General features: G+C 39.9%; 1 protein-coding gene across 3 annotated transcripts; it reads right to left on the bottom strand.

The window, feature by feature from the left end:
- Window positions 1–1,748: 1,748 nt before the first annotated feature.
- On the bottom strand, window positions 1,749–23,339 carry UBLCP1 (ubiquitin like domain containing CTD phosphatase 1). 3 transcript variants are annotated; one of them, XR_015794808.1, is made up of 12 exons: window positions 23,234–23,339; window positions 21,415–21,594; window positions 19,446–19,537; window positions 18,192–18,277; window positions 17,995–18,110; window positions 16,250–16,348; window positions 13,629–13,666; window positions 9,483–9,581; window positions 8,310–8,426; window positions 4,232–4,359; window positions 3,268–3,349; window positions 1,749–2,686 (listed from the first exon to the last, which is right to left on the bottom strand). XR_015794808.1 is itself a non-coding variant. In XM_088133905.1 (11 exons), exons 2-11 carry the CDS (start codon window positions 21,566–21,568, stop codon window positions 3,322–3,324), a joined length of 957 nt encoding a protein of 318 aa, XP_087990031.1. In that variant the 5' UTR covers window positions 21,569–21,594; window positions 23,234–23,339; the 3' UTR covers window positions 1,749–3,321. The 3 variants fall into 3 exon arrangements, 2 of the variants coding, with proteins under 2 accessions (XP_087990031.1, XP_087990032.1); XM_088133905.1 differs by having other exon boundaries at window positions 1,749–3,349; XM_088133906.1 differs by lacking the exon at window positions 16,250–16,348 and having other exon boundaries at window positions 1,749–3,349.
- Window positions 23,340–23,770: the final 431 nt, after the last annotated feature.

Genomic DNA, 23,770 nt, shown 5'->3' with positions numbered 1-23,770 from the left:
CAGGCGTTTAAAAAGCGGGTGGGAATGATAATTCCTTGGAGCTTTCCTGCAAGGCAAGATATTGTGCATGATGTGTTTCCTGCCTTCATTCTTCTGGAATTCAAACTTAGCCTTCCCAGGTAGACTTTGAGTTTGGTATGCATTCACAGGGGTATCCTTGTGCGCATGGATGAAGTTTTGACACTGGAAAATAAAAAGTTGTAAACATGCATTTACAATGTGTGTGACATATGTAGGACCATAAACTATGCCTTGAGAATTCCTTATTTGGCTTTGAAATTTACTGATTAGTTACCGGAGAACTGTTAATAACTTATTATTAAAAGCCTGAAATGAGACTTTTGTCCTTGGCTGCACCATAGCAGATAAAGGGGTTGGAATCCATCCACACAGGTCCAACTACAAAACGTAATGCAAAAGGACTCATTGCAAATCACATTTTGCTTTTTAAAAAGCCCAAAGGCAGAAAGTTGTCATTTGTGGAAATAAATAATCCGTTTTTCTGTATATGGCAGAAGAACGTGCTTTCAAATAGCAGAATTGCAAGAGATGTCTAGGCAGTTGATCATATATTGATCATATATTGATCAAACCAATATATCCAGACAAAGGAACTGCTACCACTCTAGGGTATTCTGCTCATACACAGAGAGTCTATTATAGTTATGTATTGACACAAGAAGTTTGTGTTGGATACATCATCCCCATCCACCAAATTGTTTCCTTCATAGTACAGAATACAGAAAAGATCATGTGGTGCCTTCTCCCCATCTCTATTGTTACTGTTATGTATGTAAAAGGATTAAAGCTGGAATAACCAAAAGCTATTCCCTTTGGGACTCTCCATGCTAATTACTCACAGCATTGTTCCTCGTGGCTCTGGAAAGTTCTGTACATTTTGATATGGGTGTATAAGTAATGTAAATTCTTACCCGTTTTTCATGTCTTTCTCTCCCTGTTTTGCCAGTTAACTGGGTTTTTTAAATCTTTGCTGTCATTTGATAAATATTAAGCTATATTTTTTTTTGGCTGTATTGAATGATGCATGTGCTTGCTCTGATCTGGATATAGGAATTGACTGGGAATGTACTGGGGTCAAACTATAGTGGAAATTACTGTACATTAATATTCCAACTTTTTAGATAAATCTGAGGGCAAACCAAACACAGGACTCAGAGGAGAAAAGGACACTTACAGGTCTCTACAAATTTCCCCAAATCTGTGCTTTCTAGTTGGATTGGAACCTAACCAACAGCTGGCTGAGAATACTACAAGTTAAAATCCTATGAAGCTGGATATCTGACATTGCATTATAGCAGTTTGAGTGACAAAGTCATTCAGTGTCTGGATAGCGTCTTTTTACAGCTTGATGGAAGACTGTTTAGCCACTTCCAATGCTGCATGATTCATCTATATATCTAAAACAACAGCTTATGGCCCCACCTACAATTTGGTGAGATTGTATGGATCTCCAATGCAGATTGGTGAGAATTTATGAAAAACAACTTAGATACATTTTGAAAAGCAGATAACCAATTACAACTAGTTTTTTTAAAAATACAGGTTGTTTTATCAATAGAAGAGAATATGTGTAGCTCAGGGTTGAACTGTGGAGTTACTGAAGATGTTACCTAGCCGGCTTATGAAATGTTTGCAAGAAAACAACCAAGCTCAGAGAACCCCAAGGACTCCACAGGTTATTTTGCAATTAAAATATAGAATTTTGAAAAGAAGAAAAATTAGCGTTCTTTATTGTGCATGAGAAATATGGCATTTGTTAGGACAAGCAAACCATCCCCCTCGCTAAAGTATCTTTTCAAGGACTTGATAAACCATAAAACCTGTTCAGCTCACCAGTAAAACAGTTAGAAGGCTAAGGAATGTCAATAACACTGGAAGAAAGATATCAGAAGCAAGCATAGGCTCTGGGAAGCAAGGTCAGTATGAGATAAAGTTTAGTGAGTTCAAATTCACTAAAAGTAGCCGAGTTCATAGAATGTTTTCTCAATGTATCATTGTTTTCGTAGTTCCAACCCCATTACTTCATAAAATCCACACCCCATCCTTACTAATGCATGCTGCTGCTCTATCCAATCAGATACATTCTAATGTACATAACTCTATACACACGGGTTGCCTCCTTGCCTTCCTGAAGTTTTACTTCTGCTGACAAAAACAATCTGTGTTTCTATGGAATTGCGTGCTAGTCTCCTTCTGGCAAACCCACAGCTCAGTGGCAAAGCAATCTGCAAGAGAAGAACACACTTCACCACTTGGGTCTCTATACTGTTGCTGTGTCTTGGTTTCATACCTCCATCAACAGCTTTCTCAGCTTCTAGCAAGAGCATCCCACGAAGACTCAAGTACTACTGGCTGTTAAAATCAAGTATCGCTTACAACCCTCAAAGCTGAACATCTGTAATAAAGCTAAGAATGACAGGATACTGATTTTAAGAAACGCATTTATTATCGTTTTTCATATTAGCATGCCTGCTCTAGTTCCTTCAGAACCATTTATGTTACCTTAATTTGAAACAGGCAGCCTGCTTTCAAGCACAAGAACGGCACAATGAGGGACTATCGGTGGGTATTTATCACACTTCCACAGTGTGGGCCAAAGTAGCACAAATTGTGTGGTGCTTTAGGACAACTGTTGCTGAATGTTGTTACTGAGAGCACTTGTACCCTGAAAAAGAGTGAATTAGAACAGATCAGCAAATGCTCATGTTTTAAGGAGTTAATCCTGGGTCTCTTCAGGTTTAAAGCTTTTCTCATATTTGAAACATTTCATATAAAGGATCTTATCATCCAGATCTGCACGTGAAGGTTTATTTCCCTCTTGACAGTGCTTTCCTGCACAAAAGGAACACTTAACAAACCAATACATAATTAGACATCTTAGAATTCATAAACTTAAATACCATAACATAGAAGGGTACTTGTTTCTCAAACCGAGAATACAAAAAACTGGCTCCATGGTCAAGATCAGAGTTTGGAAACTGATTTACTGATAGGCTGAATAATTATTTCCCATCCCCCACCTCCTGCAAAACAATGTGGTCTTCAAAATTTTGGCAATACTACAGTAGCAGTAACAAGGAGAATGTTCTACATAACCTCAGAGGTAAAGGTTATCTCTGAATTTTCTTTTCCTTTGTTTTGTCAGCACTGATCTTCAAGAAAAAGACCAGAACAAACCAAAAGGCCAGGTATAAGAGTCACTCGGGTAATTAAGTCAGTGTCCAGCACTACTTTATTCTAGCTTACACAAGATCAAAGGATCTCTATCTTCTGTTTGGTTTCAGCATCACAAAATTAAAATTACTGTCCTTGTTTCTTTGAGAGGTACCTGAAAAAAATCAAAACATTGAGAATTTATAATATGACAGATACAACTCCCCATTAACATGATATACATAATCAGAAACACTGAGCATTTCAGACTGATACAATTGCTACTGATATGACTGATATTCTGAAACTGGATTAATTTATTCATTTCAGACTGGGTACCATGTAGCCTTCAGAACCACAGGAGGAAGGGGTATAGCACACCACTTGTGGAGGATGCTCCTTCTCAGTTTCAGCAAAAGGCTTCGTATGCCTTTTCACTTGAGTCAACTACACTTCATCCTCAAGTACTGCCAAGCCACATACTACGTGTCCTGGGAACAGAATTTTGAGAGGTTCCATTTCCCCAGCCAAAGTCAACACATGGTAGAAGAGATACCAGATTCCATCAAGGTCACTGGAGACAGTTTCATTTGAACCCCCCCCCCCCCCAATTATGACATTGGCCCTATTCAGGCATTCCAAAAGCATATCAGTAGAGAGCTTGCAAGGTAGTGTGAGGTGGATGCATTTTCCCTTTCCCCAATCTCTTGGCACTGAGCAGGAAGAGCTGAAGAGGTGCCCTAAGTACTGCCTATTTCACTGAGAAGCCAGATCCTAGAAAGGACTGGAATTAAATTTAACTCAGCATGCCTACAATTTCCCTTCAAATTGTCCCATTCAACCAGGGAAAGCAAAGATGTGGATGTACTTCCAGAACATATGAATACCTGACTGCCTTTTCTCATTTCTCTAAACATTTGAACGTGAATTTTAAAAAATAAACACAAGTGCACTGTGCTTCATGGCCAAGGATACAGATCCTCTAACAAATGTTAAGCTAATGCACATCTCATGATCAATCCTAATTCACTTATACATCAAATTACATAATCTTTACCTTTCCCAGTGTTTGTGGTTCAACTCCAAAAAGTTGTCTAATTTTGCTATTTCCTTGAGATACTGAGTAAGTTTTAAGAGCTCTTTATCTTTATCTCGGTTTAAATGTGCTTTCATGAAGGGCTTTATCTGTTGACCAAAAATAAAATGAAGGTTAATTACATGGGGAGTATACTAACGTAGTGAAATTTATTTATTATTTATTTATCATATTTATAAAGATTGTCTGTTCACAGCCTAATTTCATAGATTGGTTTTAGTGGATCACTGGCGCAGTCTGAGCTCAGCCAGCCTCCATCCTCCCAGCACAGATCTGTAATGATCTCTTACTCTTCTGCTATGCTCAACAAGTCCCAAGGATCTTGTGCAAAGGGCCTCAGATACGTTCCTGTGTACTACCCACATCCATGGAGCAACTCAAAGGTCCAAGCTACTGAAGCAGATATGTATTATTTTTTCACTAACATACACAGTCACTTAAATTAGTACATGAGGCAGCATACCACAACTGACCTCGAGAGCAAGAAGAATTTCCATTTACATGGGACTGATAGAACGTTTCTAACAAAAATTGTGTTTGCTGAAAGAGGCCATTAGGCTTTGCATGTGAGAGGAGTACAGCACCCTGGCACTCTATATTTGAGAATTTACATCAGTTTCCCCCAACCTGATACTTTGGACAACAACTCCCATAATACTCAGTCAAACCAGCTAAACTAATATAAACAATTGCCTCTATGTATTGGACAAAAAAAATAATTGCATGTCAGATAAAGAAATACAAAAATAGTACTGCATGTACTATTGCTCATATGTCATTGCTTACTGCAAGCCTGTTCCAGAAGTGAAACTTTTTTTTTGCAGCTTTCTTATTCCACATCATTCTCACAGAGAATGTTGGTTACTCTGACTTGCTGCTAGAGAGTAGGACTGCCCTCCAGTGTACAGTCATCAGATTGCAGTAGAGGTACAGTATTTTCCTTCTAGTCAAACATATGTAGGAGCCCATAAGAGAATGAAGAAAATAACCTCATGCCATGTTGTCTTGTTTTAAGCATCACAATGACGGGAGCCATAGGGCTCCCGTCATTGTGATGTTTAAATCACAATGGGGGGGGATGGGGGGATGTTGTTTCAGAGGGCAGGCACTGCAAGGGAGAAGATGGAATTCCTCGGTCCCGCAAGATGACACTGTTTAATTGACAAGACCAAGAGCGTACCCACTCTGCTTGACCATATTGGGTGGGCAGCGACAACTGGACATTGGCGATCCCTCTGCTAGCCCAGCCCTATGCCATGAGGGGCTTTAAAGTACCTTGAATTCACCTGGAAGCTGACTGGTAACCAGTGTAGCTTGCGAAGCAGTGGGGTCACATGAGCATAATGTGATGCTCCCAACACTGCCTGCGCTGCTGTATTCTGGACTAGCCATAGCTTCTGGATGACCTTCAAGGGCAGCTTGAAATGGCAGGGAACTGTGCATTCAAAACATCTGCTCTACCAGACCATATGAATGCAGGCCTGGCTTCTTTATGAATCTGACAATCTGTGACTTAGGAGGGAAAAAAAGAGTATACCATGCATATTTAATTGCCAGGAACCACAAACAAAAAATAACTAGAATAGCAACTATTGTTACCTTTGTTACAATAGTTTCCACTGGCGACCATGTCCTTCTGAGAAGAATATGAAATTTATTCTAAGCACCACTTGTCATGGTTATCAAGCCTTGATGACAATAATTAATACTCTATAGAATGGCTGATTAAAATTTGCTGCCTCTAGTAAAACATCTAGTCTTGATTCCTCCTACAGCAACATTTCTCATAAGCAGTCACCTCCAATTTGTCTTGCTGTCAATAAAATCTGAGCACTGTTTCTTTTTTTTCCAGAAGGCAACACTGATATTATTCTATCAGTGTTGCAGTCCATCAAGTCTCCCTCCATATGAGCAGTGATTTTAAAGCTATTTGCACTCATTGGCCATCATTTCCCAAAACCAGAGAGACTAGGAGGGCAATGTTAGCTTGCATCATGACAGCCAGGACACATATTTTCTAAAAGCTCTGTCAAGTTTGAGGATGGGAAGAAACTGATCTGAAATTATTGTTAGCAAAATTGCAAAACAGGTAGTCCTTGACTTACGACCACAACAGGAACCAGAAAATTCATCATTAAGCGGTGCAGTCGTTAAGAGAGGCATCACGTGACCACACTCAATTTTATAACTTTTTTGTGACAGTCATTAAGTTAATCACCATGGTCATTAAGTGAATCACATGGTTCCCTGTTGATTTTGCTTGTCAGAAGTTGGCTGGAAAGGTCGCAAATGGTGATCACGTGACTCTGGGATGCTGCAACTGTTGTATATACATGCCAGTTACCAAGCTCCTGAATTTTGATCACATGACTGCTGGGATGTTGCAATGGTCCTAAGTTCGAGGACCGGTCATAAGTCTATATTAGCACTAAAAAGGTTATTTGCTCATGTTCTGAAGCTTTGCACCCAAAGTTAGTAGAAAAGTACAAGGTGGTCTTACTCAGCAGTAGTTGCACAAGCTCTAAAAGAACTGGTGAAATTACTGAAAGCAGAAAGACAGTGTGATGTCAGTGGATGGGGTGCTGCATTAGGATCAGAGAGATCCTAGTTCACTCAGCATTTGTTTCCAATGTCGCAACCAACAGATCAACATTCAGTTGATCTGAAAAAAAAGCAGACCCTGCATCTGCAGGAAAAACACTAGGAAGAAAAAAAAAAATTAGACTGGATACATTTAGCCACTAAGGCTCTAAGAACCCATGTCCCACATGCTGTTGTGTTAATGTAATAGAGGGATGCATGTAGATAGCAGCATGAAAAAAAGGGAATCTGCCATCCAATTAGTGACTGTGCAAACAGGATCAAAGGCTGGTTCCAATAAAAGCATAAAAATAGCTTCTCTTACATAACATCTCCTCTCCTCTAACATCTATATGAGACCGCTGGGTGAGCTAATCCGTCATCATGGAGTGAGGTATCATCAGTATGTTGATAGTACTCAATTGTACCTCTCCGCCCCTGGCAACTTAAGTAATGCTGTGGGTGTCATCTCAGTGTCTGGAGGCTATGAGGATCTGGATGGGGAACAACAGGCTTCAACTGAACCCTGGCAAGACTGAGTGGCTTTGGGTTTTCAGCCTCTCTGGTTCTAGGATTTTACCATCTTTGGTACTGGATGGGGTCGCACTGCCCCAAACAGACCCTGGGCGCAATCTGGGGGTCCTCCTGAACTCACGACTTCTGCTCAAACAGCAGGTGGCAGTCGTGGCTAGGAGGGCCTTTCCATGACTTTGTATTGCCCTGGTCACCTCCCAGTTAGAATACTGCAATGTGGTCTACATGGGGCTGCCCTTGAAGTGTATCCAGCAATTTCAGCTGGTGCAAAATGCAGTTGCACAAGCAGTTATGTGTGTTTCTAGTAGAACACACATTACACCTCAGCTTCACGAGCTGCATTGGTTACCAGTTTGTTTCCGGGTGCAATTCAAGATGCTGGTATTGACCTTTAAAGCCCTTCAGGGCATGGGGCAGGGCTATCTGAGGGACTGCCTCTCCCCAATTTCATCTGCCCGTTCTACCAGATCCAGCAGAGAGGGCATGTTACAGGTTCCGTCACCTAGGGAGCTACATTTGGCAGGCCTCAGGTGGTGGACATTTTCTGCTGTGGCACCTGCACTGTGGAATCTCCTCCCCCCTGAGGTGAGGTTGGCCTCATCATTGTTGAGCTTCCAGAGGTCCCTTAAAACTTGGTTATGCCAGCAGGCCTGGGAACCCCAGGGGAATTAGTGAGGTAGCTCCCTTATTTTTAACGACCTTTTATTCTGTTTTATTTTGCTTTTTATCTTTTTAATTTATTTATTGATTGTTTTTAGCTTTGTTGTACGCCGCCCAGAGTCGCCTGTGGTGAGATAGGCGGCTATATAAATTGATTAAATACATACATACATACTGTTTGCATTGATAATAAGACTGCTCAAATTTAAATCTACCTGAGTTTACTTTTTTTAGCGAACTGATATTTTTCTAAGTAAAAAATTACCTTTAGTCCATTCTGTGGGTTCATCAGAAAATTTCGACCAATGTCATCAAACATAATAGTATTTTTCTTGCTGTAAAACTCTGAAAATTTGCCCCATATAACTCCTAGAGGTTTCACCTATAGAAGCAAAGTTAGGAGAAAACCAAATAAAGAGCAGAGTTAAACAATTTTAGGAATCTAAGGCTGCAATCCTCTACTCAACTATCTTGGAATAAATCTCACTGAATTCATTGGAATTTGTTCCCAAATAGGCCAAGACAGGCACAGTTCTTATTCGCATTTCACAAAGACTCAAGACCAAGAAAATAATTGGCTAGATTTCACCTTTGGGTTTTTAAAGGAGCACGTCTCCCATTTCTTTTGTGGAAGACCAAAGCTATCTGTTAGAGGGCAAAATGATGTCAAACTGGCAATGTATGCCTGATGATATCATTACATAAATAAAACAATTACATACTTACATCATGATATCTGACACAAGACATACATTGCATTTGTACACGTCATCATTTCCCTCCTACTGTGGACACCCTGGGGACCTGAAGTTTGTTTCCAGTCCCATGTTTACTTTCTATGCATAATTGTGTTACAAAATGAGAAAATAATGTTACTCACTTATTACAGAAAATTACAAAAGCTTGCAAGCGTTATCATCATCATTTCACTTTTTGCAAAGCAATCTGAAAAAGTGAAGTATATGACAACAAGATCTCCAACTCAGTAAACCATCACAGCATTAAGTTGGGAAATATCTGAGAAATAACTGCAGCTTGTCTCACTTGTTTAAGTTGTTCAAGCACTCCCTGTGTACCACCTTCCTGTAAGGTGTATGCTACTTTCAGATGCCTCAAGCAAGCAAGCCAAATTGCACAGTTCTTACAGCTGTACATTTGGACTGCGTTCTTCGATCATCTAAAACTATTGCTCCTTAGGTTATCTTACTGTGGAGATCCTACTGTGGAGATCCTAGTATCTGGGCTGCATACCCTAATCCCTTGGGATTGCATACAACAATCTTTCAGACATTCTCTGATGATGGGAGAGGTTGCATTGGGAATCACTGGGTCTCTAATCCACATTTTATAAAATAAATAAATAGACTAAACAGATAAATAGACTTCTAAAAATTCAGAAAAAAAAATCCCTTCTAAAAGGAAAAAAAATTGCTCATACATCGATTAAACCTCGCCTTGGAGTGTGCACAGTTATCATGGCAGCACTATCCAACATGAAGGTTATCTTGTAGTTTGCATTGGTGCTCACTCCCAGCTCCTGCAGTGCAAAAAGAACAGTGATTGAAATTTTGTGCACTAGCTACCTCTCTGCTGTAATTTACAAACCAGAAACAATTTGCTTGTCATATAAGAGAGATGAAAAGGACCAGCTAAAACATGTTAAAATAGATGCCTACTCCTCTCTCCAAGGACACTATGAAGGAACAGAAGATGCTTCCAATCTGTTACAAACCAACACAGCCAGCAACTGTAAACACAATTTTTTCATCCATGGAAATCAAGAAGTTCTCCTGACAAGAAGAGATGGAGCAGAGAAGACAGGCCAAACTGTGGCATTGCAATCAATGAAAGCAACAGAACTGGCTGTTTTGCTAGGTCATCACAATTAACAGAGGACATTCCTCTTTTTATTTTTATTTTCCAGGTCATTTAATATTGCAGGCACATTTGGAATGCATCAGAAATGTCAAAAGCTTACTCTACAACAGGGCACTCAAGTGTTCCAAGAAGCAGGTGCTTGACAGACAAATTGGCTTTTTTTTTTTTTAAATCAACATGATTGAGCAGCTTGGCATATTTTTTGTTTAACCGACTGCTTCCAAGAGAAAATGCAGCTCTTTCCATACAAATAGAGCAGCTTCATTTTTGCACCCAGTTGGAATGAGTGTTATTGTGAAGTTATGGACTGGGTGTTGTTACTGAGAAATGCTTGAAAATGTGCTTAGATTCAGGAACAGGAGGTCAAAACACCTAGCAGTCCTTTGGGCTTGGTTACATATGTAAAAGTGCTACACAAGAGGATAAACCAGTTTTGTCCAAACTTGGCCACTTTAAGATGAGTGGACTTCAACTCCCAGAATTCTCCCAGCAATTCTGGGAGTTGAAGTCCACTCATCTTAAAGTGGCCCAAGTTTGGACAACACTGGGCTAAACTGTGCTCAGTGCATTGAAGAGCTTAGAGCTAAGAATGCTCAACAATGTTCTGTATAAGTTCAAATCTTATAAACAAGTTTACCAACCAAGTATTACACAAAGTTGTGATGGTTTTAAAGCGGGATCAATTGCTTAATGGTAGCTTTTGATTCTTCTGTGACTATTATTATCACCTAAATTATAATGGACCAATAATCTAATTTAAGTAAAATACCTTCCTATGTTCCTGATTGGATTATACATTCACAAATTGAAATTGTTAAGATTAAAAATAGCACACATTTTCCATCATGGGTACATGCATGCATCCTAGCACAACTAGTGAAAGTGACTAAGATGTTTCAAATAATACAAAGTGCCCACATTTTTACTGGCAGTGTGTAAAGCTGGTCTTACAGCCTATATACAGAACTTCCAATCCACCAACCCAGAGCTGTACATTGTGGTCGGTCAACTGTTTCACAGCTGTATTATTCCTGTAGTTCCAACAGGCTGCAGGAATAGAAATAGGATTATGCTTCTTACATATAGTCTGTGAGGCACTGGGTAAGTGACAAGCTGGAGTGATCTAGCATGGCTTTCACTGAATTAGGAACTCTGGAAAATTATGTGGTGGATTATATGAAGGCCTGCCAGATCTATGATCTAAAATGATGAGTGAGAAGCCACCTAGGCTGAAAAGAGGGCAGAACAAAGAAAAGGACATTTTTGTTCTTATTTTCACCATTCTTCAGATCCATACATGGGAATGTTCCTTTAGGGACTACCTCTACATGCTAGGCTTAAGAGATCTAGTGGGAAATATCTGGTCCAGAAGAAAAATATGGGGTGATTTCAGGATCTGGTGGTGGGTAGTTACTAGATCCCTATAGATTTGCTTAACTCAGGATCTATTGCTATTGCTATTTTGGCAACGTCTTTCACTTTAACCGTAGGCCAATATATGAGAGGCAAATCGCTACTAATCACTACTAGGGAATAAATGAGAAGCCACAATTCCATTAACTCTCTTAAGAAATGTTCCCCAATGACTTGGATTCAGAACTGAACTCCTCAGAAAGGAGAAGTTCCTTTGTATTCAGGGACATACTCTGACTGAACTGAGGCTCCTACAGTTAAAAAGAGGGTTGATTTTTGTCAATTTCTTTGCTGCTCTACAGCTTCCACATGGAAGCTAAAGCTTCCATATGGTTCCAGCAACAAGGATATTTCTAAGGCACAAAGGAGAATTGGTGAAAAATCAGCTCCTCGTCCATTTATTTGCAGGAGCTTCCCATGTGCAGAATTAATTTCTACTTTATTCGTGGAAACTTAAGGATCCAAGCCAATGGATTTACTTACAGTCAGGTCCAGAAATATTGGGACATCGACACAATTCTAACATCTTTGGCTCTATACACCACCACAATGGATTTGGAATGAAACAAACACAATGTGCTTTAACTGCAGACTGTCAGCTTTAATTTGAGGGTATGTACATCCAACTCAGGTGAACGGTGTAGGAATTACAACAGTTTGCATATGTGCCTCCCACTTGTTAAGGGACCAAAAGTAATGGGACAGAATAATAATCATAAATCAAACTTTCCCTTTTTAATACTTGGTTGCAAATCCGTTGCAGTCAATCACAGCCTGAAGCCTGGAACGCATAGACATCACCAGACGCTGGGTTTAATCCCTGGTGATGCTCTGCCAGGCCTCTACTTCAAGTGTCTTCAGTTCCTGCTTGTTCTTGGGGCATTTTCCCTTCAGTTTTGTCTTCAGCAAGTGAAATGCATGCTCAATGGGATTCAGGTCAGGTGATTGACTTGGCCATTGCATAACATTCCACTTCTGTCCCTTCAAAAACTCTTTGGTTGCTTTTGCAGTATGCTTTGGGTCATTGTCCATCTGTACTGTGAAGCGCCGTCCAATGAGTTCTGCAGCATTTGGCTGAATGTGAGCAGATAATATTGGCCGAAACACTGCAGAATTCATCCTGCTGCTTTTGTCAGCAGTCACATCATCAATAAATACAAAAGAACCAGTTCCATTGGCAGCCATACATGCCCACGCCATGACACTACCACCACCATGCTTCACTGATGAGGTGGTATGCTTAGGATCATGAGCAGTTCCTTTCCTTCTCCATACTCTTCTCTTCCCATCACTCTGGTACAAATTGATCTTGGTCTCATCTGTCCATAGGATGTTGTTCCAGAACTGTGAAGGCTTTTTTAGATGTCGTTTGGCAAACTCTAATCTGGCTTTCCTGTTTTTGAGGCTCGCCAATGGTTTACATCTTGTGGTGAACCCTCTGTATTCACTCTGGTGACGTCTTCTTTTGATTGTTGACTTTGACACACATACACCTACCTCCTGGAGAGTGTTCTTGATCTGGCCAACTGTTGTGAAGGGTGTTTTCTTCACCAGGGAAAGGATTCTTCGGTCATCCACCACAGTTGTTTTCCGTTGTGTCCTGGGTCTTTTGGTGTTGCTGAGCTCACCGGTGCGTTCCTTCTTTTTGAGAATGTTCCAAACAGTTGTTTTGGCCACGCCTAATGTTCTTGCTATCTCTCTGATGGGTTTGTTTTGTTTCTTCAGCCTAATGATGGCTTGCTTCACTGATAGTGACACCTCTTTGGATCTCATCTTGAGAGTTGACAGCAACAGATTCCAAATGCAAATAGCACACTTGAAATGAACTCTGGGCCTTTTATCTGCACATTGTAATTGGGGTACTGAGGGAATATCACACGCCTGGCCATGGAACAGCTGAGAAGCCAATTGTCCCATTACTTTTGGTCCCTTCACAAGTGGGAGGCACATATGCAAATTGTTGTAATTCCTACACCGTTCACCTGAGTTGGATGTACATACCCTCAAATTAAAGCTGACAGTCTGCAGTTAAGGCACATTGTGTTTGTTTCATTCCAAATCCATTGTGGTGGTGTATAGAGCCAAAGATGTTAGAATTGTGTCGATGTCCCAATATTTCTGGACCTGACTGTATGCCGGTTTAGCAACACCACAGAGTTCTGTATTTTAATTTAAAGCAGATTCAAAATTTTGTGAACAGATCATTTAAAAAACCCTTTAAATTCTAAATCTACATAGAAAATTAGAGACAGATATATATATATATATATATATATATATATAGTATGCTTACTTTCATTTTAGCTTCAATCCATTTCATATTAGTTGCAGCTGAAGTAGAAAAAGAGATTATAAAATGAAAAATTGTTCTGTTTTTAAAATAAGGGTAAATAATTATTTTGATATTATTTATTTTTAGTTTAGCTTTCACTCTCTTCTTATTTATAGTTAAGAAATCATCCTACCTATTCAAGCCCTATTCAAGTCTACTGATCAGTTATTAAGAAGGAGCTGGGTATCCCGGCAGCCAAAATTCTACCTGTTGGATGGTTCCGGATGCGTCTAAGAAAGCCTTTCCCAACCTGGTACTACTCAGATATATTGGATGAACTTTCACAATTCCTAGCTAGTAGACTGTATACTTGTAGATATATTGAGATAGAAACCATATAATACCACTATATATGAATAAACAAAGGTAAAAATAATCAATTTACACAATACAGTACTGTGCAAAAGTTTTAGGCAGGTGTGAAAAAATGCTGTAAAGTAAGAATGCTTTCAAAAATATATATTGTAATTGTTTATGTTTATCAATTTACAAAATGCAAAGTGAGCGAACAGAAGAAAAACCAAAAACAATTCAATATTTGGTGTGACTACCCTTTGGCTTCAAACCAGCATCAATTCTTACACTTGGACACTTTGTACACTTGCACAAAGTCAGGGATCTTGTAGGATTAGAGTCAGGTGTACGATTAACCAATTATACCAAGCAGGTCCTAATGATCATCAATTTCATATGTAGGTTGAAACACAGTCGTTAACTGAAACAGAAACAGCTGTGTAAGAGGCTTAAAACTGGGTGAGGAACAGCCAAACTCTGCTACTAAGGTGAGGTTGTGGAAGACAGTTTTGTGTCACAGGTCATACACTGTGGCAAGACTGAGCACAGCAACAAGACACAAGGTAGTTAGACTGCATCAGCAAGGTCTCTCCCAGGCAAAAATTGCAAAGCAGACTGGAGTTTCAAGATGTGCTGTTCAAGCTCTTCTGAAGAAGCACAAAGAAATGGGCAATGTTGAGGACCATAGATGCTGTGGTCAGCCGAGGAAACATAATGCAGCAGATGGAAGATACATCATGCTTACTTCCCTTTGACACTGGAAGATGTTCAGCAGTGCCATCAGCACAGAACTGGTGGAAACCAATGGGACCCAGGTATACCTATCTACTGTCTGGAGAGGTCTGGCCAGAAGTGGTCTTCATGGAAGAATTGTGGGCAAAAACCCATACCTCCGACGTGGAAACAAGGCTAAGCAACTCAAGTATGCACAAAAACATAGGAACTGAGGTGCAGAAAAATGGCATGGGTGCTCTGGACTGATGAGTCAAAATTTGAAATATTTGGCTGTAGCAGGAGGCAGTTTGTTCGCCAAAGGGCTGGAGAGCGGTACAATAATGAGTGTCTGCAGGCAACAGTGAAGCATGGTGAAGGTTCCTTGCAGGTTTGGGGCTGCATTTCTGCAAATAGAGTTGGAGATTTGGTCAGGATCAATGGTGCCCTCAATACTGAGAAATACAGGCAGATGCTTATCCATCATGCTGTACCATCACGGAGGCGTGTGATTGGCCCCAAATTTATTCTGCAGCAGGACATCGACCCCAAACATACAGCCAATGCCATGAAGAACTATCTTCAGTGTAAAGAAGAACAAGGACTCCTGGAAGTGATGGTCTGGCCCCCACAGAGCCCTGATCTCAACATCATCAAGTCTGTCTGGGATTATATTAAGAGACAGAAGGATTTGAGGCAGCCTACATCCACAGGAGATCTGTGGTTAGTTCTCCAAGATGTTTGGAACAACCTACCTGCCGTGTTCCTTCAAAAACTGTGTGCAAGGGTACCTAGAAGAATTGATGCTGTTTTGAAGGCAACGGGTGGTCACACCAAATTTTGATTTGGGTTTTTCTTCTGTTCGCTCACTTTGCATTTTGTAAATTGATAAACATAAACAATTACAATATATATTTTTGAAAGCATTCTTACTTTACAGCATTTTTTCACACCTGCCTAAAACTTTTGCACAGTAGTGTATGTGAAGTATAGAATTACTCTACCTCCCATTCTAATGGGAACATGTAGGAGCAGGAAGAAGCATTGGACATCAATTTATAAAATATGAACACAGGGAGAGTAATAGACAAATGATACAATAACTAGTGCTCAGATTGTTTGATATCTCATGGCCTAGATTCACAGAACCATCTAAAAACTGCACATCTTTTGGACAAATTGGATTCACATTGCCACCTCTTTCTCTCTCTCCAACCTGGGCAACTATGCTGCTTAGAAATCAGAGGAAGCTTTTGAAACAGTTTATAATAAGGAATGATAAGGCATGGGGAACCTGTCATTTAAGAAAAATGTATCATCCCCAAGGTCTTGGGCAACTGCAATAGTTCTGATTTATTGTCAAAAGGGATTTCTAATCTATTTTCCCCCCAAAAAGCTATATTTTTCATTAACACAGTCTGCTCAACTGCCCAAAATTAAACTTAATCAAATGCAACAGAAAGACTGAACACAAAAAGATGGAGACTTAAGCTTCAATATCTATAATCAAATTCATGAGTTGCAAATAAGAATGGCAAGTAATGAAAGCATTTTTGTTTGTAAAGTAGATGACTTACACCAAATTACAATATCATAATCTTCATATGCAGATGTCAGGAACTCATGAAGGTAGGGCCTCATCAGCTCAATTCCCGTTTCTGCACATGACCTGTGATCTGAGAAGAAAGTCATCTGGTTCATTTGACTGGGTTCAAATTTTCTTTGAACATCAGCCCGATGGATTGACACTCTGATCTAAAGGTGTGGTGAAAAAAGTCCAGTGCTTATGGGCTTGTAATCTTCAAAAAAGCCTAAAATACTACAAATCAGATCCTCTGCAGGGAAGGAAAAGCAGAAAAAAATCCAATCTCTCTTCTCCATACCAGCTGATAGGTAGAATTTTAACTTCTCTGAAAGTGTACTGTTCCAAATGTTGCATCAAAATGCAGAACTGTATGCATAGAAACCATTAGTCATAGGAATTCTGCAGCACATGCTGATGCCACCAAACCTGGAGTGCTCAGTATGACCAAAGGTTTCCCAGGTTGGCCACTTTCAGCCATGGTACATGCCATTCCTCACAATGAGCTAAAGGTATGCACCAAAGGTCTTCCAAGCTGAGCACTTTTAGTGAATCCCGTAAGCAATGCCATAGTGTGTCTTGGAGGTTTTCTGGCATACGGTGTAGACAATCCCCACAGCATTTGCCAAAGCTGCACAACTTTGGTTCCATTTCAGCTAGTTTTGGAGAGGAAGAATAAGCAGAGATTTCTCCCGCAGTACTAGCCTAAAGTAGTTCAAGGCAAAACACTACCTCCTCACTTCAACAAAAAGAATCACTGCCTCTACAGAGTGAAACTAAGTGTACAAGCCTAATAATGATTCAATGATGTACAGTTCAAGATCACAACTATTATCTTGCGGACATGACACTCCCAAGTTCCTAAATCAGAATTCAGTAAGCTGGGGATCAACATTAGGCCTAACTGATCATCTGGTCTTCACCTTTTTTCTACATGTACAACCTTCAGCACAGATTCTTGTTAGCTTAAGTTCTACTTCTGTTACATCTGAAACAGGGAACTATGGTTTAATTACCTGGAACCACAGTCTGTAAACATTATGTGTGAACTGACCTACTGATTTCAGATTTTTGTTTACATTAACTGAATTTAACTGAAATTAAGTAGAACTTAATCAAAATTATCCTGCAGAGCTCGTCCAAGAACTTAGGACAGTATTATGCTTACTGTGACATGAAATTTGCTTCAGATTAAATTACTGTATATCAGTGTTTTCCCCTATGAGTATAAACAATAAACATATATTTAAAAATGTGACTATATATTCAACCCACCAACTGTGTGCTGATTTTCAGGTTCAATATTTGTTCTTTAAAGCTTTGGCCCTCTTATTTACTGAACAATTAACTGCTTATACCATAGGATCAGCCTTATATAACATGATTTACAGTTGGCCATTAAGAGCCATTGGATTAGCAGGTACCAGGAAATGAGATATTTTCATAATCCACTTGACTAATTGAAATTATTTCACTTGAAGATGTTTATATTCCCCTCATTGGTGGAATTTCAGCAGATTTTTAAAATGTTTTATCTCATGTTGCTTACTACCTTATGGTTTTATGCTGTCATCATGATCTACCTGCTACTATTTAAGCTGTTATTATGTGAGATATTGTAATTATTGTTGTAAACCATACTATAAGAGCTATAAAGTATATATTAAAAGAGTAAGCAATCAAGATATACAACAACATTAAACAGCGAGTAACAGCTTGAGCATAAGATTCATGACTTACCAAACAATGTGTAATCAACATCGAGGACCAACAATTTCTTCCCTTCTCGTGGAGGATTCAGTATTTCTACTTTGTACTCCTTAACTCTGCGGGAGATTTTTAGCAGGTTCTCCTCCCTAAACACAAATAATATAAGCATCATGTAGTTGTAATTTCTTTAACTAACCGTTCACTTATTACTCTATACATTGACTCACCGATTTTCTACTTCAACAACTTCCTCTTCAATATCAAAATCATTGACTACATCTTCATTATCAGGAGGTGGCCCAAGGACATCTTCCTATAATGAAGGTAATTTTTAAAAAAAATTAGCATGGAAACAGTCATGTGTTCTTCTAATTTGGTGGATTACAAAAAAATAAAAATAAAAAAAGGCAGCCACATAGCTATGAGGTTCTGGCTTATTATGAACTGAATTGCCTGCTGCAGCATAACATCCCTTCACTCCCACTTGATTCCTCCTGCAGATGTAAACTGAAAATCACCTGCAGAGTTGTTACATTTAAAAATGCTGGGATTTGTAAGCAAAGAACAAAACTCAGATAACCATTCAAGCCTCTGAAACCCACACAAAAGTAGGATCTTGGCTTATAGGGCAAGAAAAGGGGAAACTATTCATCCAGTCTAAGTTTTCTGATATTAAAGGCTCCAACACTTTTGTAATCTTTTCCACTTCAAGCAATGGGAGAAAAAGTTCAGGTCAGGACAAGTGTTGTACTAAATTTCTCTCCAGAGGTGTCATGGAGGGGTAAGAGAGCTTGGCTGCAGTATCTCCCCTGTTCTACCATGTGACATGGTACATGCCTCAATCCTCCCTTTTCTTCCTCTCTCCTGATTTTAGGAGAGCGACTGGCGAAGGAGGGAATGGGAACGTTTGTACCGAAACCAAAAGAGGGGACAGATCCTGGAGCTCCTGGAGCTCCTCTTTCAAGGTTGGGACATTCTCACAAGCCTTGAAGAAGAGAATCCAATGTCCAATGGCCCTCAAGACATTATCTTAAGAATCAAAGGACTGCAGCCTAAACTAATGATTTCTGGATAGCTACAGAAGGAGTTAACAGAGAGTAAACATGGTGAATAAATTGACACCATCCTTACAGTAAACCAGCAGCTGCCATTTAATTAAAGGCTACCAGCCAACAACAAAATGAACACGGAAATAAACAAAATGGAAAGCAAACAGTACAGTATTCTGTAACCTCACATGGTATGTAGGAATCTTGCATATGGAATAATAAATTTGGCCCATTAATATGTGGTCCATTAATACGTATTGTGCAAAGGTAAATACTTACACAAAAGACTACACTGAAAGTTTTTACTTATATTTGCATAAGCAGGCTCTTAGATCATTTTAACATGATTTTGATGGTTTCATTTTAATTAGATTTTTAAACAGCCATTAGAAGTTGGTATGTGTGTTTTAATAGAGCAAGAAGATATTTTACCAAGCTTTCCTCACGAGTCCCCATCATCATGATTTTCGTATTTGGTTTCAATTTTAATGATCCAAGCTTCACATCATTTTCTGCTGGCTTGCCTGCAATATAAACAGATTAGACTTCTTCAGTGAGTGTATAATTTCCTCTTCTTGCTTATTCTGTGTGGCATTTTTGAATCATTGACACATTAAGATCAATGATGCCAAATGTCCTCTTAACCATTTATTAAAAATAAACAATGTCAACAAAATTCTTTCTATATAACTTCTCTACTATACATGCTGAAAGGCATCAATAAATCAGTAAGAATTTTTTTGGCTGCTTCTCTAACACAGCTTGGTATTTACTGTGTTTCAGTCAGTCAGGAAACATTCCTCATTCTTTTCAAATAAGAACAGCTGGTCTGAAGAGCGGCTAGGGCTTACATTCTGGGGAATTTTCTACTTCTTTTTCTTAGGTATCTGAAATCCCTGTTAATTTGCACTTTGGTTCTTTATGTAAGACTACTGCAAACATAATATAGACAATGTAGAACATTAAGAACAATCTGCACACTACTGATGCAACATACATACTTTCTCAGCTTTTCCTGCTAACACAAGCAGCTAAATAACCTAGAAATGATGTGTTTACTCTATGATTTTAAACTCCAGACCTGACCGTTACAGCCAGGCTGCAAACAGTGGTTTGTGCTTGCTTTACACATCCTACACATCCTGGTTTCTTTGGGTGCTAAAAGCAATTTATTCATTCAACTTGTACGGCTGTCCGACTCACGAGCATGACCTCAGGGTGGAGGTAAGGTGGCTAGCCAGGGCCCAGCAATGGCTTATCAGTTGGCCAACCCCTGACTCGCCATGCTTGGAGCCACTAGATCAATTTATGTCTCCCTTGTACTGTGCACTCAGGGATGGCCCTGCCCCACCTATCACACATCCTACTAGGACCCCAAGTGTAAATAATACACCCTGTAAGAGCCAGTGTGATATAGTGATTAAGGTGCTTGACTAGGATCAGGGAGACCCAGGTTCAAATCCATTCTTAACCATGAAAACTCATCGAGTAACCTTGGGCTAGTCAGTATCCCTCAGTCCAACCCGCTTCTCAGGGTTGTTGTGGGGAAAAAATTAAGGAAAGTATGCTACGTAAACTGCCTTAAGTTCATGAAGTAAAGAAGGGATGTAAATCTAACAAACAAATGTATAGATAAATCATTTAATTCATTTAGCCAATATACCACTGAAAGATCCTAAGGGGGAATAAACAGAGATCTTCATAAACAAATATGTCTAAGGCTACAATCCTAGAGATAGGTTCATCTCTTTATCTGTTGGATAGATATAATTTTTATCAAATGTTTAACATGTTTCAACAGTATTTCATTTTTTAAATTGATATACATGGAATATGTCTACATTAGGAAGCAAGCTTCTTTGAAAACAAGATACGTACACACATGCACAGAGAGAGACACACATATATATATATACATGCATACATATAGGCAATAACATTTCTTTGATCTCATAGAACTAGTCTGAGAATTGTCTATCTATCCCTCATACTGGTAGCATAAGATAAGATCAGAGGAACAAAACCGAATCACTGATTAATTTTTTACAGATAATCTATTACCTACTTGATTACTGGAATTCTTACTATAAATTCCAAAATACTGAAGACCAGAGGCATTTACTGAGTGAGGCATTTACTTCATTAAACAGCACACACATATAAATTAGTTGCACATCTCTATATGTATTAACACGTCACTGGAACATTCTGTTAAAAAGAGGATGGAATACTGTTGATTACACAAGCCTGACATTAGCCTGCCTCTTGTACAGTGTGCAAGAGATAAACCTTGGACCAGGGTTTATATTAATTTTTTAAGAAGTGCTTTAACATTTAATCATTTTAACCACCAGCACTATTGCAGCCACCTAACTCAACAAAAAGACAAGGAGCAGATTACCTTTTACTTTAAGTCCCAGAAGTTTTTGGCGTTCTGGTAGCACTCCTGTGAGTCCTTTGAGTGACTGCTTGAGATCCAACACCGTGTCCTCTTCTGACAAGGTGGTTATTAAAAATTCCTGCCCACCCCATTTTATAATGAGAGACACAGCCATAGTTGTAACATATGTTGAAAACAATCCTATGGAAAAGCAAAAGAAATAACGGGATAAATGATCAGACAATTCCAGATATCTAACCTTTGTCAGATATAACAGGAAAAACAACCTAAAGACTTAAATTTGAGCTGTCGTCCTCAACACACTTAATGGGACTCACTTTTCAATAGATACATATCTGATTGCACTGTAACAAATCCAGTACATCATTTCTGTGGTATCTTTCAGACTGGTACAGTAGAGGCTCTTTTACACAATGTCCTTCTCCCAACTTTAATAAAACAGACTCTCAGGAAAGTATGCATAATAGAGAGGTCTTTAGAAAACAGAGGGAAAGAAAAAGTGCCAGGGAAAACAACATAATCATATTGCTCGTATACAGATCAACTACCAGATCACAAATTCCAGCAAAATCTCCAAAAGAGTGTGGCGTTTTAAGCAAACAAAAAGTTAACATTAGCTTGTGATACATAGAACCTTATATATAATCAGTACCATACAAAAGATTATTCTCACTAACAATTCTTTAATAAAGAATCATATATTTCAAAGACAGACCAGTCTCCCCTTGTCTGAATAACTACTGGAATCTGATTCAAGCAAATGAAGACTAAACAATTTGCAAGAGAATCCCACCAGAAGCAGAGCATCTACTTTTATCTACTTCAAACTTCCAATGCATTGGTACAGTAGAGGATTTTCTCAGTTTAACACTACTATCACTTCAGTAAATCATCACCACTGCATTTACATTCAGGATACACGCATCGAGCATCCTGCCTAATAGCTTACTGAAGGTTCTCTACGTTTAGGAAAACTGTTAGCAAGAAATGGCTTTCCACAGTTGAGAGATTTTGGAATCGCAGCATTAAGGAAGATGTCTCTTATTTCAACACAAACACTTTAAAAAACATTTCGAAGCATCAAGATTAGTCAAGTCCGCATCTATATCATTTAAGGGGTATAGCGAGCGGCACCCCTCTAACCGCAGCGTTTTCATTCATAGAGAAGTTTAAGCAAGCATGAACTGGAACTGGAACTCAGAACATAAGTTCTGCATGCAAAACCGCCCACGTGCAATCTGTGGCACTTCCCAGCCGGTACTAGGAACGGCTCTCTCCTGAAAGCCCTGTGCGGGCAGCACCGATCGATTTATTACAACGTTCTCGTTTTTATAGAACGCTGCTCCTCCCATCAACCCGCTTATGCACGGAATAACAGCATAAGCAACAGTGGGCGCGATTCTCTTTCCGCTACCCTCTTTTATATCATCGCGCTAGGTTTTGTCCCCTTTCTCTCCAAACGGAAAGCACACCCCACGGCGCACAGGTTTAGAAGGTAGATCCCACCAGGCGACCAGGGCACGCTGACTCGGGCAGAAACTGAATTGCAGAGAGCGTATCTCCCCAAGACAACCTGGGCGCCTCGGAGAGCCCTCGGGCTCTGCGCGGAGGGAGCAGGTCCACCTGCCGATCGCGAGCACGCGGACGATGGAGAGGCTCCCCTCCCGCGCGCTCCCTGCCCACAAGGGCTACCCTTCCTGCCCGCGCCAGTCTTTCCGGAGTCGGGGGATCCCTGCCCTCCGGGAACCGGACTATTAGCAGAGGCAGTTCCATCTGGCACCCGCGCAGCCGAAGAAAGGAGAAGAACCGGCGACCCTACCTCGCTCCTGAGCGACCTCCCCGAAAACCAGACCCCGGCAGTCAGGGCCCTCCGCGAACCGGAAGCACTTCCCGAAGGACTCGGCTGCAACGGCCGGGTTGCAGAAACGCAGAGACAAGAAAAGAAGAGTGGGCCATCGGAGGCTCGCACGTGGGACTTCCGAGTTTCGGTTCACAACCTGGTTTTCCTTTGGAGAAGCGAGCTCTGCCCGTGAAAGTTAGGAAAGAGGTCCAAGCCGTTCTCTTCTCTCTCGGTGATAAAAGGCTCCTCCAAAGAAGAGAGTGCACCTCTAAGTTAGATCTTATTTTGTGTAAAGCATTTTGTGTTTATTAAAGGGATGTGTTTATTTTATATTTGTGTGTTTATTATACTATGTCACAGATACCCAGAGAAATGAAGATGTACAATAAATGTAATTATGAACAAAGGGGATGACATGTCTGTCCATATGATTTTCTGTCACTTAAATTGTCCATGGTGATATGAAAGTAGTTAAAGATGGTTTGCATAGAGCACTCCAAAGAGTAGGAGTAATAG

The sequence above is a fragment of the Python bivittatus genome, unplaced genomic scaffold (assembly GCF_059951505.1).
Source record: "Python bivittatus isolate LINGU-HERP-01145 unplaced genomic scaffold, Pbiv_v1 ctg000080_np1212, whole genome shotgun sequence".
NCBI lineage: Eukaryota > Metazoa > Chordata > Lepidosauria > Squamata > Pythonidae > Python > Python bivittatus.
The sequence above is the reverse complement of the archived record's forward strand: the minus strand, read 5'-3'. Positions and strand labels throughout refer to the sequence as shown.